The sequence below is a fragment of the Ascaphus truei genome, chromosome 3, assembly GCF_040206685.1.
Source record: "Ascaphus truei isolate aAscTru1 chromosome 3, aAscTru1.hap1, whole genome shotgun sequence".
Taxonomy (NCBI): domain Eukaryota; kingdom Metazoa; phylum Chordata; class Amphibia; order Anura; family Ascaphidae; genus Ascaphus; species Ascaphus truei.
In genome coordinates this window covers 143,392,136-143,411,416 of record NC_134485.1, presented here as the reverse complement: position 1 = coordinate 143,411,416, position 19,281 = coordinate 143,392,136, and the positions used below count along the sequence as shown (strand labels likewise).

The window sequence follows — 19,281 nt, the reverse complement described above, 5'->3', positions numbered from 1 at the left end:
ATAACCTCCAGTATCTGCTGCCAATACCCACAATGGATTCCCCCACCCCTCCCAGTGACAGGGACTGTCTGTAGAAACACATCATGAGGAAACAGAGACACACAGAATGGGATGTGAGAGAGAGAGAGACAAAATGTGAAGACATAGACACAGAATGTGGTGAGAGACAGTCACACAGAATGTGGTGAGAGGGAGACACAGAGAATGGGGTAAGACACACAGAATGGGGTGAGAGCCACACAGAGAATGGGGTGAGAGCCACACAGAGAATGGGGTGAGAGAGACAGAACGGGGTGAGACAATGTGAAGAGACACAAACCGAATGGGGTGAGAGAGACATAATGGGGTGAGAAACACAGAATGTTGTGAAAGAGACACGGAATGGGGAGGAGAGAGACACGGGATGGGGGGGAGAGAATGGCGGGATGGGGAGAGAGAATGGAGGGATGGTGTGTGTGTGTGTACGGAGAGACATAATGGGGAGGGACGCAGTTGGTTATGTCATTTGTTTTAGAATTTTTTTTTAATGTGTCACGGTTTTTAGGTTTCTAAATCTGGTCACCCTACCCTACAAGTGTGTGTTAAGTAACATACACCCTCACCACCCTCTTTAGCAAATGTGTATGCCTGAGGCCCCTCTAAATTATCACCATGCATATGTAAAACTGTTTCCTCATGAACACAGAAGTTACTAATGTTGTATTTACCTGTGTGGCCCTCAGGAGCCTAAGCCTCTGCATAGAGAGCCTGGGGTACATATATATATATATTCACAATATCTCGTGGTGTCCACTTGGGAGGGATCCCGACAGAGCGGGAGGGGCCCCTCATAGGACACAACCAGATAACACAATATGAATAAACAAGAATAACCTTTACTGAATCTGCATATAGGATATGTCAATCACTTTTATATTGCACAAGGGTTTTACATATATATATACACACACGCACGCACACACACACACACACACACACACACACACACACACACACACACACACACACACACACACACACACACACACACACACACACACACACACACACACACACACACACACACACACACACACACACACACACACACACCCCCCCCTGCACGTCTGCAGTGACCCACCACCGTGTTGAAAGTACTGTTCAGGGCCCTTGGCCACTCTACCACGTAAGTGTCCCCAAGTGATACCCCCACCCTTTAGGCGTGATCCTTGCGTTGCTGTACAGTGTTGGTGCACTTGTAGAACGATACCTGCCTGGGCTCCTGCACCCGGGTTCCGCAGACTACGACAGGGATTCCGTCCGGTCCGACGTCGTCATCTGCCACTGAATGGGGTGAATTCCGGCATGGATAATATCACCGTAAGTCTCTGTGTCCTTGGTGACGTTCTGATTCCAGAACCCACCTTGCAGGGCTGCGCTGCGTCGCACTGTGTCCCTGACTACCAAACAGATAATGGGGCAGAGTCCCTACCTAGGGCCTGTCCCTGTAGCACAACAAGCTGATATATGGCTCAGGACCTAACTTGGGCCTAGGGGCTGTTGGCTAATGCAGTGGGTCACAGACCCCTGCACTCACCTACCCCTAGCGCTTCCTGGTCCTGACTCACTCGTGGGCTCAGCGCGCGAAATGTATCAATCTCCCAGAGCAGGGAGATACTGTAGCCCCATAGGCTCCCTGGCGTCATGTGGTGTGCTCCTGAGGCTCATGGGACATGTAGTCCCTTCCAAGAGCCTTCCCTGGTTGGCTAGTGCTGCGTGCGCTGTCACTGCGCATGCGCGAGGGACAACATGGCGGCGCCCTGTACAGTCAGGCCGCTGCGGAGCCACCGGAGCGCTCCCTGCTCGGCCCCCACCCTCCAGAAATGCCGGTGGGTCTTCCGCTCGTCCCTGACAGCACCCGCGATTCCCCCCCGCAGCGGAGGTACAAGGGGGGGGGGGGGTGTCCCAGGGGAACACCACTACACATTTGTACGCATGGGGCTTAATTTTGTGGAGAACAGAGATTGTGCTGCCCCCACAGTGACAGCTGTCAGTTGCTGCTCTGCTCTCCGAGATCGTGTCCCACAATGCCTAGCGCTACTCAACATTGTGGGATGTGATCTCTGAGAGCAGAGTGGTGACTGACAGGTCTGCCTCCATGGGGGTGCAAGCGTGTGGTCTCTCCCGCGGTGGACCGTCCATCTTAATGTAGATGTGTGTGTGTGTGTGTATATATATATATAGCCATGCTAAAAAAATTAAAGGCGTATTTTTACTCCATAGAAGAAAAAAAATCAAGCACATCCTCCAATCTCGCCTATAAAAACCTAGTGCTGGTACCATTAAGAGGTATTGCAACCTTTACATCAGGCCTGCACAACTCCAGTCCTGGAGGGCCGCAAACAGGCCAGGTTTTCAGGATATCCCTACTTCTGCACAGCTGCCTCAATTAATGGCTCAGTCATACTGAGCCACTAATTAAGCCATCTGTGCTGAAGTAGGGATATCCTGAAAACCTGGCCTGTTTGCGGCCCTCGAGGACTGGAGTTGAGCACGCCTGCTTTACATAATATCCTAGAAACCTTTAAAAAAATAATGACCAACTACCTGTGATCAGCCTCTACTAAGAAACTCAATAACACCCCTTCTCGCTGAGGCCTGAGTCAGTATGCTGTGAAGCTGTCCTTTTCCGTGCTGGAGAAGAGTTCAGCCACATTCAAATGCATAGGTCTAAACATTTCCCCCAGTATGGTGAAGACAATTTTATGGCATATTAAAAGGAGACTATGATGAGACCCTGTCTTACATCTTGGGAAATAAAATCTTTCACCTCTAGCACAAATTTAGTAATGGAAGAGAGCTTTTATTGCCTCCTATCGCCACAATATTAAGAGCCTCTTTACTCTTGCTAGTGACAATGTACTTCTTGTTGGGTTGTTTATGTGGGAAGCCGTTGATGATTGGGTACCCAATTTTGGGAGAATATAATACTTGTTAAAGCAACAGTCCCGTATTTTTTATGTACCTGAACCGGTTGATCCACTGAAGTGAATCCGCTGTTCATTTTTATATTTTTGCCCGGTGGACACAAGTATTTTTTGATTTCGGCACCGTGGATCATCTATGAGGGATCCAGAGTTCAAGTAGTATAAGAAAAAAATATTCCTTTCCTCTCACCAAATTTTTTTTTAATTGAGCTACAAGGACTGCACCTTTTATTTTGTGCAAACTATCAAAAACTTCACCCCACAACAGAAATTGAAAAGGGAAACTCCAGCAGGTATTTACAATCCAAGCTCATCCCAAATAAATGTATTAAATAAAATAATAAAAAAAAAAGAACGGTTTAATTAGCTGAAAATACATAGAGCGTTACCTCTCGTTTTCAGGTACAGTATGTCATGGGTACAGAATATTGTCATAACATTAATATTTTAAACATGTTTGTAACTAATAATATATGAAACAGCCAACATTTTTTTAAAAGATCTTAAACAGGTGGTGTTAATGGATTAATTGATCCAGAAGTTAGTTGCTCGTTAAGGGAAGGAAGAACGACCAGTTTCTTTATTGAACTTTGGAACCGTAAGCAGTCTTCTGGAGGCAGATCTTAGGTTTTAAGTGCTGTGTACATTAGAGGCGACAAATTTGTTCAGGTCATTTTGTAACCTGCCCGGAAAGAATTTAAACAGTATGACAAAAATATACCTTGCATCTGGGCTCTAGGGATAGCCAACCTAGTACTGTAAACATATAGCAATGAGTGTTGTAGTCACGTTATGGAATAAACAGCACATTGAGTTGTATAGAATGTGAAGTTTGCCGGTCACGTGAGCGGTTCACCAGCTCAGTGACGCCCCTAGGACGGCGCCCCTAGGAACGTCCCCTACGGCTTTCCCCTACGGCCTGTCGACCATGGCCGGGGAAAGCACCCGTTTTCCCACAGCCTCTGCACGTGCAAAGGCACCATGGCCCGTGCCTAAGACATGATGTAACAGGGTCGGCGTGATGATGTTGCCATCGGTGCCTGTGCACCGAGTCCCGTGGTTACAGAGGCCCCGCGCTCTACCCACAACAATTAACTGATTGTGTGGGGAGAGCGCGGGGACTCTGTAACTCTCGTACCTTCTCTAGTGGCATCTCCTGCATGTTCGTGTCATTATGGCTCTGTGATGTCAAATGGTGTCCTGTTGCCGTGACTATGGGACACCATGTGGCATCAAGGAGCCATGACAACGTGACACCCCAGGGCGCCACTATGTCCCGTGATGTCCAACTGTCATGGCAACGCGACACCATTTGACATTGCAGAGCCATAATGACGGGACCATGCAGGAGGGAGATGTCGGGAGGAGAGGAGATGCTGCCAGATGATACCTTCACCGGCAGCATGTAGAGGTAACAGCTGAGGTCCCGCATAGGTCCTTGCACCGAGCTCCACAAAGATCCCAGCTGGCCCTGTGTATTTCTATAAAGCACGCACTGAATGGTATAAACAATTGACCCTTAGGTGATTTTATGCATATGCCAATTTCAATTGCTAGCATGCTGAAGACTCCACCCACCATGTCACTTCTGTGTTTAGATACATAAAAGCATTGGTATCTCATACAATTAAGAAACGTGAGTGAAGAGTTGGCTGCATAAGAATAAACATGTCTAGGCAATGTTCTCTATATTAAGCAGTCAATGTACAGATTTAGTAAATAGATAAACTCCCATGTAATTTTAGTATTATTCACAAAGTCTGTTTTAAATAAATATATCAGATGGCACAGTGTATGCTTTACAATTTGCATATTGTTTTGCAGAATTGTTGCCACTCCTAGGAAAGCAAAAATTCTTCTACTAGTACCCTGTATATTTTCTATTTATCCATCTAATGATCTATGTATTCTGCAGAAAGATGCACTGATACTTGATCTGAGCAATGGACTTTCTTATCAACATAATACCATTACATGGGTACTTCATAATGTGGAGACAATGTCTACATTACATACAGCTGAGAGACCCGGCGTTGCCCGTGAGTTAAATTTCCTGCTCCCTCCTCTCCCCCCTATTTGTGTGCTCCCCCTCTCCCACCCCCCAGAGGGAAGGAGGGACAGTGGACAGGAGGGGGTGGAAAGTGGACAGGAGGGAGGGGGGGGACAGGAGGGAGGGAGGGGGGGGGCAGTGGATAGGAGGGGGGGGGACAGTGGACAGGAGGGGGGGGACAGAAGACAGGAGGGGGGGGGGGGGCAGTGGGAGGTGAGTGAGCGCTGGGGAGGGAGGTGAGGCCTAGCCTGAGGAAAGAGAGAGCGACATCTGGTGGGAGCAGCTGCAGGAGGAAGAGGGTCCTTCCGGAGGCTGCCTGGCCACTGCCTGTCCCCCCGCCGGGAGGGAGGGAAGTGAGTGCCGGGAGGGAGGTGTGTGTGTGTGTGTGTGTGTGTGTGTGTGTGTGTGTGTGTGTGTGTGTGTGTGTGAGATGAACTTACCAAGTACTCTGCAGGGCTTCTTTGGGGGTATGCTGTCAGTGCAAGTGTGTGACAGTGAAGTAGGTGTGTGTCAGTGATGTCAGTGTAAGTTTTGGCCAATGACAGTCGTGTGGGCGGTGTGTGTCACAGTGGGGCGTACCTCTTGGGCAATGACAGTCGGGGTGGCCACGGACCAATCACATTCACCGCAGCTAGTACCAACCTTTCATTTTATATATTAAGATAGACATACAACCAAACACTTAGGCTTGTTTTATAGTTGGTGCGCGCGTGTGCGAACGCTCGTGCACGTGACGCACACTTTTTGTGTGTACGGGTCTGTGCTGTGAGCGACGCTCACGTGTGTGTGTGTGTGTATAAATTGTTTGAAAGGTAATAATTTATTAAAAAAAAACAACTTATGAACATAACATGTGCAACTTTGATAAATATATATATATATATATATATATATATATATATATATATATACACACATATATATACACATACATACATTGCAGACTCTGAGCGGTAGCGGCACGAAAATATTTTTTTCTGAGTCTTCCCCCCCAATCAGCTGGCTCCACGCTCACTCCCTTGTGCGCGCCCCTAGCACAGAACGACTGGCTAACCACAGCCAATTATAAGTGCCGTGCACGGCGTAGCAAGCGCGTCTACTCTATTACGGGCCTCAGATTGTAAGCTTTTTGAAGCAGGGACTCCTTTTTCCTAATGTCTACTTTTATGTTGAAGTGCTATGTATGTCACGTGCATTACTGCTGTAACCAACAATAATAGGCTATTATGCAAACCAAGACATTTAAATGCTTGCAGTATCTGGTGCAGTGGGAAGTATTTACCTGCTTCTAAGGCCTTGTTCAGGGTGCAGGCTTCGGAGGGAGGGTGTGCTGACGTGCGTGCGGCCGTGGGATACAATGTATTTAAAGTGAACTGTGGTTGTCAGGGTAGCAGCTGCACTGTCTCCGAAGTAGGGAGTTGACGCTGGCTACAGGTTCAATAAACAAAAATTTAGTTTTTTGAAGCTGCAGCAGCGTCACTGGGACCTAGGCTAAGGCCCCGCTCCCTCAGTCACTGCAGACAGGCGGGGCGCTGACAGACACAGACCGCGATATGCGGTCTGTAGGGAGCCGGGAGCCGGAGCGGGAGGGGGGTTGGAGTGGGAGGGGGGCGGGATCTGATCGTGGTGCCGTCCACCCCCCACACACATACATACACACACATACATACACACACACATACATATACACATACATACACACACATACATACATATACACACACACACACTTTAACCAGCAGCTCCTTCCCTGCTCCCCGTCCAAGGCGCCTACCATCTAGCTCCTTCCCTCCCCTCCTCCCCATTGGCTGACTCGCGTACCATGTGACGCGTCGCCGCACGGGAACACAATTCTCTGGTATCCCCTGCTGGCTGACGCGTCACAATACGTAGTCAGTTGGCAGTGAGGAGGGACTGGGACCGGATCGTGAGGCTAAACAGCAATAGTGGGTTGCGCACACGCGGACCCCGCGCCACCGGGCGCAGCGGGTCCCAGCCCCTAGGCAGCCAATGAAATCATTCTTGAGAATGATTTCAAGACTGCAACTTGGATCCCTAACCTGCCGTCTGTAGCCCCGCCCCCTCCCCGCCTCCTCAACTCCTGAAAAAGTCTGCTGGGAGGATGAACACACATCGCCCAGCAGACTGCCGCCCTCCCTCCCGAACGCCCTCCCTCCAACTCCTGCCTCTGACACCCTGAACGAGGCCTCAACTTACAGGCATTTGGCAACTTTTCAAAACATCTGCCATTTCTTCTCATTGAAGTAAATAGAATGAGGTTTGCTTATGCTCTTGTTCCACTAATGCTCATGACACCTGTTAAAGCAGCAATACAGCCCCCCCCCTTCGAGTTTTTATATGTAAAGCATGTGATAATGTATAATTGTACATTCTTTCCTAAACTGGCAATCTTTTGGTGCACCTGTTATAAATCTGCCAAAAATGTTGTGTGCCTAATATAATGGTCGCCTTCTAACTTTGTGCTGCAATCTGTGATATGCTGCAGCTGCAAAGTAACATTATATTACTAAGTGCAACCCATTATTGTTACAGCTTTCAGAGCAATAGTCTACTGTTCAGAACACAGCAACAGAACTGTTTGTGATACTTTGTTGCCAGTGGGCAAAGCTTTAAAAAGTGTGTGAGACGGGTGCGCAAACTTCGTGCGCTGTGCCACCCTGCCTGCTCTCCTCCTGGGTTGCGCCCTCCCCTCCCCCTTACCTCTGTGGCGTCAAATGACGCGGCGGGGTTATGTGACGTCAGGTGACCCGCGACGTCATCTGACGTCACATATCCATAGCAACGGGCGCCATTTGACGCCGTGTTGCCATGGAGATGCGTGACTGGTACCGGGTAAGTAAGTTTACAGAGGCCTCACGCTCTCAGCACGGGTCTATGTAACTGCCGCCCCCCCCCCAAAGTCTTGGGCACGCCCCCCAGTTTGCGCACCCCTGGTGTGAGAGCCTGTTTCAGAAGAGGAAGTGGATATGACATTCTAAATGTTTGCTGTAGCAATCAAAGGATGATCAGTACATTAAATCATTAAAAATGGCATTAAGGGTTAAAAAAAAAGAAACAGTATTTACTAATACTACAGAGCTGATTTATTAAAACAAAAAAGCCTATAAGATTTTTCACGTTTGGCAGCTTAAAGGCAATACATAGAATATTTATGTGCAAGCCGGAGTAGAGCATATTGACTGGTTAATACAGGGGCGTGCAAACTTTTTTTTGCGGCGCCCCCCCTGCTGGCTTTCCTCCGTTGGCCGCCCCCCTCCTTACCGCGGTGTCATGTGATGTCACGTTACCGTGGCAACCGTGATGTCGCATGACCCCGCGTTGCAATGGTCACGTGTCCTAGAGCCGGCTGAATCATGGTAAGTTGTGTTGCAGGCATTTAATTTAATGCCATGGGGAAGAGAGCGGGACCTCTGCAAACGCCTGCGTCCCCCCAGAAGAATCTTCCGCCCCCCAGTTTGAGCACCGCTGGGTTAATACATAGTTACATAGTTGATGATGTTGAAAAAAGACCTACGTCCATCAAATTCAACCTATGCTAAATTTAGATGACAGACAGTTTATCCTATATTTGTACTTACAGTATATTGATCCAGAGGAAGGCAAACAAAAAACCGTAGTAAAATATGATCTAATCATATCTCATCTCATAAGGGGGAAAATAAAGTCCTCCCTGACTCCAAATATGGCAATCAGATTACTCCCGGAATCAACACCCTTCCCATGTTTTCTTATTTAGTATATACCTGTATACCTGTCCTTTCTAAAAGTATGTCCAATCTTTTTTGAAGATATCTAAAAAAAGGGGGAAAAAAACAACTGTGCTCAAACAAATACACTTTATATAACTGATCAATTATAATTTCCCTGCAGCTTGGTTCGGATCCCTCACCCAGAGAGAAAACAGGCAAACATCCAAAGAAACAAACCTATAGCGCAAGGGAAAAAAGGAGAAAGAGAATCATAGTGTAATATGTATTGGTATAAAGAAATTCCTGCTGTGATGGTCCACACTTCCAGAAAAACTTTTTTTGTCAGTCAGAAAAGAGAATTTCAGGTATCACTTCTGAGGGTTCCTGGTCCAATCCGTATGATGTCGTGGAGAGAGCTGGCTTCAATAGCTGCTGGGCTTACATCTCTTCCCATAGGTATCAGCTCAGGAGTGAAAATATGGGGAGACAGCAAAGCATAAGTACCATAGCGTAACCTGTTTAATATAATGTTAAAAACAAAAGTATGCACATTGCACTCACAATATATCCAACGGCAATGCGTATTGAGGGAAATCCCACAGTTCATGTGATGTAATCTCAGCGTCCCATGCCTCTCACGCCCGGCAGCCGGTCTCTCCGAGTACTTCCGCGTCACGTAGAAGTTTGTCTCGTCTCGCGAGAGTTCGGCGACAGAGATAGATTGTGGATTTTGGGATCCCAAACTCATCTGTCGCCGAACATGACATTATAGCATGAAACAATTATAATTTTTCATCTAGTCCATCTGTACACAATGTGGATTTTTCATAGTAAAGGCTTGCAATCGTCTTTTTTGTTTTTTGTTCCAACTTTATTTTTTTTCTTCAAAATTTACTTTAAAAGGGTTTTGGGTTGAGTAGGGGGTTACAAAAGAAAAAAAAGGGGGGAGAGAATTGTGGCGGTGGGAAAAGCAAGTACAATGAGGCTTCCTTACATAATTAAATGTCAGTTCTGGGCCCAGTAAATCCCACCTGGACATTGGGATATTGTCTGTTAAATTCTTTGCTCCTTTACTTCCATTTCTTGTCTCTCGCTATATTAGTCCGGCGGAAACAACCTATTCCAAGGTGTTGTCCTTGGGTTTTGTCTCCCATCAATACAAACTGCTCATGGTTCCCATATTTTCTGAACGTGTGCGTGGGATTCTTTAAAGCTGCAGTTCAGTCTCCCGGTTTTTTATTTTATTTATTTATTTTTTAACTTCAATAGTTTAATCTGGGCAATCTCTACTTACCTAAAAAACTGCATAGCTGCCGGTCAATTCGTTCTCCGTCTATTGATCGGCAAAGTTTGGCGACATCTTTAAATATGGGGAATGTAAATCGTTGCTATAGGAACAAGCATGCTTGTTAAAATAAAATACAAGAAAATTGGTCTTTCAAAGTAGTTTTTTTTAAAACAGAAAATGCTAAAAGTATTTTTTTCTTACTACAGAACTGATTTATTAAAAAAAACACACATGCAGGATATTGCTTGAACTGCAGCTTTAAGCATACGTGGTAGCTTTACCATTAACATAATGTCCCAGATTTTGTTTTATACTTGTTTTAGAAGGGAACCTCAGTTTGTTGCCAACTCTTGGCTATAGCACATTTTGTAGCTGAAAGTATATGTATTATTATCTTGTAGGGCTGTCAAGATTTTCAATAGGTCTTCGTTGTAAGTAAAGTATACCCAAAGGTCCGATGGTATGTCTATATATACCTGTTGCACTTCTAATTAATCCTCTTTTCCTTTTCCATTAATCTTGTATCTTGGGACTTAACCACTATATACTGTATGTAGATATGTACATCTATTATCACAATGGAGTCTATAGGGTGTGAGGTGCCACCTATGAAGAACTTTAAGGTTCGCTGCCTAAACTGATTAATTAAATTAATGGAGGATTTGGCTGTTCTTTCAAACATATCTTCCCAGTCTTCTTTCTCTATTACAGGGGAGCGCAAACTTTTGCAGCTGTGCCCTCCTGCCTTCCCTCCACTGTTGCTCGCAAAACCCTTCTTTATCTTGATGCAGTGTCAAATGACGTCGCTGGGTCATGTGACGCCATGGCACATGACATCGCAGGGTCACGTGACCCGCGGTGTCATTTGATGCGTGTGATGTCACGTCACATGACCCTGCTTTGCCATGGACACGAGTGACACGAGTCAAGGTAAGTAATAGCGTTGCAGAGGCCTCACTCGATCCCCCGGCATTTAATTTTAATGCCTCGCGGAAGCCGCACCGCGGCCCTATTGTATCTTACCCCCTAGGTTTCTCGCCCACTGAGTCACTAGACTAGGTGTGTCCAATCTATCTTCCTCTAGACTTTTGTAGTAAAAAAGACGGACCGTCTCTTTATTATTTTTGGCTTCTAAATAAAGTGATTCAAATATTGATAACGGTGTACTCGTCTGTTTTTCTGTGTTCAATGAGGTAACTAAATGCCTTAAAGATATTGATAAATTAAAGCTTGTGGGGGACATGTTGCTCATGAAAATCTTGAACCGATTTCACTGCTTTTCCCTCCCCAAAAAATCTTTACATCAAACAATACCCACATTTCTCCAGCTGGGCAATGCCCTCAAATGTTCTCCTGCTGGGAATTCAGGATTTCCGAATAATGGTGTGAGTGGGGACGGGATTGAAGAGAGTGTTCATTTTACACATTTTATCGCAAACATCTAGTGATGCGATATCGCTGGTTATGAGCGATATAATTGATTCGTTTTCATTTTTGCTACCCATAACAGTGAGGATGTGTTGTTAGTGATTCGTCTACTTCAATATCTACCCATGTTCTATGACCCTTGGGTAGTGACTAGTATATTAGGAAGCTTAGCCTTGCTGCTCTATAATATATATATAGATAATATATATATATTATATAATATAATATAAGTGCTAGGCCTCCCATTGTTAAAGGTTTTATCATGGTTGTAGTTTTATTCGCGGTTTCCTAACATTCCATATGAAACGTGACAGTGACCTTTTGTAGGTGTTTAAGTACAAACATTGTTACTGAGACCAGGAGCACCTGGAATAGGTATAGAATTCTGGACAATACATTCATTTTTACGGATACAATTTTCCCAGCCCACAATATGGGCAAGGGGGCCCATGTAGATAAATCTTGTTTGATTTTTTTTAATTAAGGGGGGTAAATTGTGTGTATAGAGATTTTCAGATTTATTTATAATGTGTACCCCTAAATACTTTACTCTCCTCCCAGTTTATTTTAAATTGTGTGTGTGTGTGTTTTGTTTCTTCAGTTTCAGTATATCTATATGAAGCCCTAGTGCCTCTTGACTTCGCGCTATTCACTTCTAAAGTTGGATTGTTCACAGAATGTCTCCATTTCCCTAAAAAGTTTTATTAGGGAAGCCTCAGTGTTTGTCAGTGATAGTATATCATCAAACAGTGACATTTTGTATTCCTTGACCTCTTATCATTAATCATTTTATTAAATCTAATCGTGGAAGCCAAAGCCTCAATTACGAAAGCGAATAGAAGCGGTGAAATTTGGTACCCTTGCCGTGTTCCATTTTTTAATTGGAATTGTTTTGGAGAGAGAACCTGATGCTCTGGCCATTGCTGTAGGGGAGCTACAGATGCAGCCATGAGTATTCGAACACTTGCATTGGAAAATCTGGAGAAATCTCCCAGTAATGCTGCAACATTTCTGTGACATTTCTGCAGACAGACTAATGGCCCAGCGGGGGTCCCTGGCAGTCCCATTCAAACTGATATAGAGGGCATGAATGTCTGCTAGGAAGTTAGTGCTTAGTCCTGTTTTATTAAGGACCTGGAATATGAATGGCAAACTAACCATATTAAAAGCCTTCTTAGCATCTAGGCCTAAATTCACAGTAGGGGTACTCTGCATGTTTCAGTTACGAATGTCTGTTATCCTACGTACATTGTCAGCTGCCTGCCTTTCGTGGACGAAAGATCTGGGTGTATCAATGATCCTAGCACTGTATTCAGTCTTGTGGCCACCTTTTCGGCGAAGATTTTAATGTCTGAGTTAGTCAAGGAATTTGGCCTATAACTGGCAAAGGGAGGGGTCCTTTCCATCCTTTGATATGTTTGAGATCGTTGCAGATAGCATTTTTTGGGGAGGTTGAGTACCTTTTTTTTTTTAAAGTAATTCATTAAACATTTTGACAGATTGATTGATTGTTTGGGATAGCCTTGGATTCTGAGTGAAAATCAACCAGAAATTAATACCCACTTAATTTTGTTGTAATAAAAAAAAAAATTGGATATTTATATTAAATGTGTGATAGAATATTTTAAGAAGTCTTGTTAGGTAAAATTGTAAATGAATGTGTACTTTCTCCCATCTCTATTTTTTGTACCCTTCCTTCCCCCCCATTTTTTATTTTCTTCATTCCCCCCTCTCCCTAAATTTTTTAAATAAAAATTAAGTTTAAAAAAAAAACAAAAAAAAAACAAAAAAAAAAACAAAAAAAAAAAACATTTTGACAGATTTGGAATTAAAGTTGGTGAAAATGTCAGGACCTGGGCTTTAGATGTTTTTAAGGTCTTAATAACTTGAGCTATCTCTTCATAAGTTATTGGGTGTTCTTAAGTTTTTGCCCGTTGCGTATCTAGTACCGGAAACTGTTATTTCTCTAAATATTGAATTATTCGAACTTCTCTATGTTGAACTGTGTCTCCACTACCAAGGTTGTACAGTTGTGAGTAGTAGTTGAACTCCTCGCTTATTTCCTCCGGATTATGAATTAATATGCCCCCTCTAGTCTTTATTTATGGGATAAATACTTTGACTAGTACATTTTTTTTTTACGCAGCTTCCTGGGCGGTTATATGCCTGCCTTATTCCTTTTATCTTAATATAATTGTTGTGTACAGTTCATGCCTTTTTCTATTTGTTCTAATAGACAGCTCCTACAGTAAGTTATCCTGGTGATATCTATTTGTGCTGTTGTGTATTCATTGGGGTTGGACATTTTGTTTCTTTTGTTTGCAATCTGGAGTTTAGTTGTTCCACTTGTTCTAATTTACATTTCTTTCCATATGATGCTATCTTTATTAGCTGTCCCCTTATTACAGCTTCATGAGCCGGCCATAGGGTAATTTGGGAGACCTGTTCCGAATTGTTTAGCATTAAATAGTCCTTTAGTGCTCCTTGGACTTCATCTCTGATATTGGGTATCCTGTCATTTAGTTCTTGAAGTTTTCTCCGTCAGTCCATATATCTTAAGTGTCGCACGGGTGTGGTCTGACCACGTTCTATTGTCTGCCTCTGTTCCTTTAATGGAAGTGATCAGGTCTTGGCTTAAGAATATAAAATCAATTCTAGAATATCGTTGGTGGGAGGAGGAGTAGAAGGTGTTTCTTCTAGTGATGGGGTTCATTACTCCATGCACCAACCAAACGGTTCTCTCATAATTTTTTTTTATTGTTTTGGAGGTACCCTCCTTCCCCTAACCCCCACTTGCTCTAAGTTGGGGAGTTCATTCCACTTACATTTAAGAAGAGTAGGGTTCAATTTCTAGAAGCTTGCATGTGTTTTGCTTTTCTTTATATTCCCTACTGCACAGTATGTACAATATGCTTACGTATGTGGCTTGCTTGGATGCCTTGTACCTCAGTTCCTGTAACTGAAGGAGAGGGGAAACTAAAGGGGTACCAAAAAAATGGGTGGGGGGTTTATGTCCATGATTTTCTTGGAGTATTCCTGAATATCTGACAGTGCCTGAACTTCATACACTCCACTAGCTAGGGGCATTAGAGATAAGCTCCTCCCTGCTTAAAGTGTAAATTCTAAGAGGCCAGGTCTATAATGGTACAGATTTTAGCTTTGTCAGTGTGCCTCTCATGTCTGGGCTATTTATGCAACAATATCTTTTTATTTTTCATTTTTTTTTTTTAACTTTAACGGTCATCTTGTTTATTATTTCAATGAGTAAGGGCAACTTTACAACATACAACCCTATATACATATATCCAGAGCCATCACTTTGCCTGGTGTCAGCATTCCAGAGATCGTTCACGTGGCTTTCGTCTGCATCCATTTAAAATGGCCAGTTATTTTCTTTGGTCTTACTTAAAAGTTAAGTCTCTCCTTTGTGCTGTAGGCTTGTGTGTAGTCTGAGAGGGATCCTCAATAGTCTCAGTGGCATAGGGCTCTTGGAGTTACCGTTTTCTTCTTTATTTTGGGGGGTCGGTCGTTCTGCGTCTCCTTAGCCGGTCCCAGACCCAGTTGTTTTAGAAAGCTGGGCCCTTGTCCATGTCTCTCATGCTGGCTTCCTTGTGTGTGGCATGTAGTGGAAATGGAAAGTCCCATCTATACCTTATCTAATGATTGCGCAGGGTTGTCGGAATTTCTTTAACTTCTCTCTGTCTAGTATTTCAGGGGCTATATCATTAAATGTTTGACGGTTTGTCTCTTCTAATGTAATTTCTGCAGCTTTCATGTAGCGTTCACGATTTGTTCTTTTGTTGTGTAATGATGTGCCCTTAATATTATGTCTCTGGGGCATCTGCCTTGTGTGGGCCTCAAAGCTTGGTGGATTCTATCCAGTTGAGCTTTTTATGGTGTGAGGGTACGTATCAAGGTTTGAAAGAGGCGTAATGTGTAGGGTCTCACTTTATCCGGGGTTACTGCCTCTGGAATACCTCTGATACTAATGTTGTTCCACCAGGAGCGATTTTCTGCTTCCTCTTGTCCATCTCAGTGACTGAACTTGCTGCTTAAATATTCCCACTTCTTTCATTAATTCTATCTGCTTCTCTGATAGATCCTTCAATCTGGTTTCTAGTGTGGTAAATCTTTCTGAGACTGCTGCAATGTCTCCTTCAAGTCACTAATCACTTTCTGTACTACTTCTGGTATTGTATATAAAATGTATTGGTATAAAAAAAATGGTAAGAGATGCACGTACAAAAATGTAGATAATATAAAGCATGTTAGGTATAGTAACCCAAATTCCGGATACTCCAAGCGCACAAAAAGTGTACAAATAATAGAATGTGTTATCACTGTGTGAGATCAATTTATGACCTAGAGTGTTTTTGAAGTACATTTAATAAATAACACTAACGTACAATTACTGTATGTTGTGATAGAAAAGTGAAAAATGAATTATACCCACAATGTGTGTGTGTGTGTGTGTGTATATATACTGTATAGAAAACATTCTTAAACAAGTCCCTTTGGGGATATGTGAGTCCACTACTGATTCAAAAGGAGGTATTGAGGCATCACCATCTAGTAAGTGGGAAACATAAAAGTGCAGGACCTCTTGTATGCTTGGATAGCCTTGCTATTCATCTATTTGTTTCAAATGTATCTAGCTGCACATTTATGTATTTTGCACATTTTTTTGAGCACACTCATATTGGTGTTGGTTATTTATGCATTGGATTAAAGTACATGAGCATATTATTGCACTGAAGCATATTTGCTGTTCTCAAAGAGCCCAATATTCCGTGATTACACAGTGTTTGCAGAGATTGGACTACACCTTTCTGTGTTTGAGATACGCTAAGCGCCTCCCCCTGCACAGAGACGATTTCTGCTTTTGGCAGCAAATCCAACAGCTGAGGACACAGATACCTTGTGTGCTGGTGACGTCACTAAGCCAGCTGATCGGGATTTAGTTCTATTGGAGGATGCCGGCCTGAACGGGAGTGACTGAAGGAGCCAACTGAAGGAGGGAGGATCGCTATGAACGACTTCTAGAGAGACGCCAATGTGAGGGGACTCCTGCAGACCGCACAGTACCGGGTTCCCGGTCACGATGCTGAATGACAGAGGACACAGTCTTCAGTTAAGGATCATCGTTGCAGAATCCTAGAGGGATGCTTGTGACAGGCTGAAATTCCGATACAAGTCGGAGGATCACGAGGCTGAGACTGCCTTTTGTGGAGGGATTTTAATTCATGGAGTATCCGGAATCTGGGTTACTATACCTAACATGCTTTATATTGTCTAAATTTTTTGTACGTGCATATCTTACCATTTTTTTTATACCAATACATTTTATATATTTACTATACTATGAGAGGTCCTGCGGTTTCGTTTATGTTTCCCACTTACTACTAGATGGTGATGCCCTGACATCTCCTTTCGAACAAGCAGCGGACCCTCATATGTCCCCAAAGGGAAGTTGTTAAGAATTTTTTGTGTGTGTATATATATATATATATATATATATGTAAATATAGCTGTGTGCTCATCTGCATGTCTTAGGCAGGTCTGCAACCCCGCCTTTCCCCATTATCACCCAGCATACAGAACTTCCACTGCAGCAAGGGATTCTGGGAAATGACATGCAAATGAGCACACAGTGTCACTTTTTGCCTCAATAACCATTTTTAACATGGTTCCCTATAGGCTTAAGCTTGCTGCATGGTCACAGCTTTGAGCACAGCCAGGGTTAAGGTGCATACCCAGAAAACCACCCACAGACAGCTGTTTCGACCTTGATGGGTCTCGTCAGTGTGGGGTTGATTTTACTGGGAATGCAAGAGAGGCTATGGGATAGGCTAAACCATAATACTGAGTTAAGTTATATGTATATATATATACACACACACATTGTTGGTATAATTCACTTTTTTATCACAACATAATTGTACGTTGGTGCTATTTATTAAATGCACTTCAAAAACACTTTAGGTCATAAATTGATCTCACACAGTACTAACACATTGCATTATTTATACACATTTTGTGTGCTTGGATAGCCTTGCTATTATTCTGGTAATGTACGTATGATTTTCCTTCCTGGAGAAGGGTCTGCAATCATGCTCCCGGTCTGACTTTGGACCTTAGCATTCCTCTTTCTGCTACGATCCGTCCGCCTTCTTTGTTTTTTCAAGGGGCACTTCTGAAAGAAGAGCGCTACGTCCCCTTCCTGCGGTTTCTTTTTGCCGCGGGACATAGCAGAGGCATTCCGGAGTCTCCCCGTACTGTTCTTAGAATCCCCCTGTGCTTTTTTTGGAGGCTCTAGCCTCACGCTGCTGCGGGGTTGCAGAGCTTTAACCTCTGGTGGCCATCTTGAATCGTGCCATGCATTGCTCCCAAAAGATTGCAATCTTATTTGTAATATTAAAGCAGATAAAAACAAATTGTGTAGTGCAAGCTGAAAATTTGTCTTGGACCAGGTTCCCCATACTTCAATGATCAGTGCCATAACAAAGGCAATATTTCCTTCCTTCCCCATTATTATTATGAAATCAGTCAGTAGTTATCAGGGTAAACGTTTGATTGAAAAAAATAAAAAGAAGCTTCTACATTTCAAAGTTGTGTGGGTGTGCTATGGTGTTGCAATGTATTTCCAAGAACTTGCCAACAAAATCTAGGTTTTGTAAAATTATGTTTCATGATTTATAAAGAGTTGGTAACGCATGCAGTGCACTTACAGCCTTACTTACATTTTTGCACCTGGCCTGAGCTATCCAGTTCAGTTTGCTGACACTTGTCAGTTTCACCTGCTTCAAAGTCAGGGTATTCTTTGATTTTGAAAAAATAACCACATGCTTTTCCTAACTTTTTGTTTATCCTTCTAACAGCCTTACAAATCACTAAAATGAAGCAAATTGTGGAGAAAGCAAGGCAGGCATACGCCACTGGAAAGACCCGCTCCTTAGATTTCCGATTCCAGCAACTTCAGGCTTTGAAGAGAATGATGACTGATAAAGAAGCAGACATCAAGGCAGCACTGAAAGCAGACTTAAACAAGGTTTTTATTTTCCACCTTTAATTATTATTATTATTTTATATCAAAGCTTTTACCATTGCTAGACAGTGCACATTTTTAGGCTGGGACCTTGTAGTGGTAATTGTATGGAACATATGTTTTCTGGAGTCCTGTGTTCCTGCATTTTTTTTATATGTCCTTTGCTATTCAATGAATCACAACTTGGCCTAAAATATGAATTCAATATAACTTATTCTGCAAGTGGAAAACTGGCGTAACATAGGGATTTAAATGCACCATAGATAAATGGATCCGCTTTAAGATGTTGGATAAAAGAGTAGAAAGCTTTATTGAAACTATGTGCAATACCAGCGGGAGGCTTCTCAAGACACACCCCTACGTGTTAAATGACGTACGTCACTTCATCTAACTTCTATAAGAAAAATTGCTTGTTTTTTTATTATCATTTTGTATATCTTCTATACCAGTGGTTCCCAAACTTTTTCGGTTCAAGGCTCCCCAAGGCAATCATGATTTTTCCGCGGCGCCCAAAGTAAAAACAAAGGTGTATATACATACCTAACAGTTGCAGTGCACAGTTGGTGTCTCTCTCAGGCACACTCTCTCACTCTCTCAGACACACGTTCACTCTCTCAGACACACACTCACTCAGGCACTCACTCACTCTCTCAGACACACACACACACTCACTCTGTCAGACACACACTCACTCTCTCAGACACACACTCTCTCACACACTCACTCTCTCACACACTCGCTCTCTCAGACACACTCACTCTCTCAGACATTCAATCTCTCAGACTCTCTCAGAC

General features: G+C 43.4%; 1 protein-coding gene across 3 annotated transcripts in view; it reads left to right on the top strand.

Moving 5' to 3' along the window:
- Window positions 1–19,281, top strand: part of ALDH3A2 (aldehyde dehydrogenase 3 family member A2) — a 62,108-nt gene that overhangs the window by 1,996 nt on the left and 40,831 nt on the right. For all 3 annotated transcript variants that reach the window (XM_075589600.1, XM_075589598.1, XM_075589599.1), the window contains one exon: window positions 18,321–18,490. In XM_075589600.1, coding sequence (XP_075445715.1) covers window positions 18,338–18,490 — 153 coding nt within the window. In that variant the 5' untranslated portion in view covers window positions 18,321–18,337. The remainder of the gene's footprint in view (window positions 1–18,320; window positions 18,491–19,281) is intronic.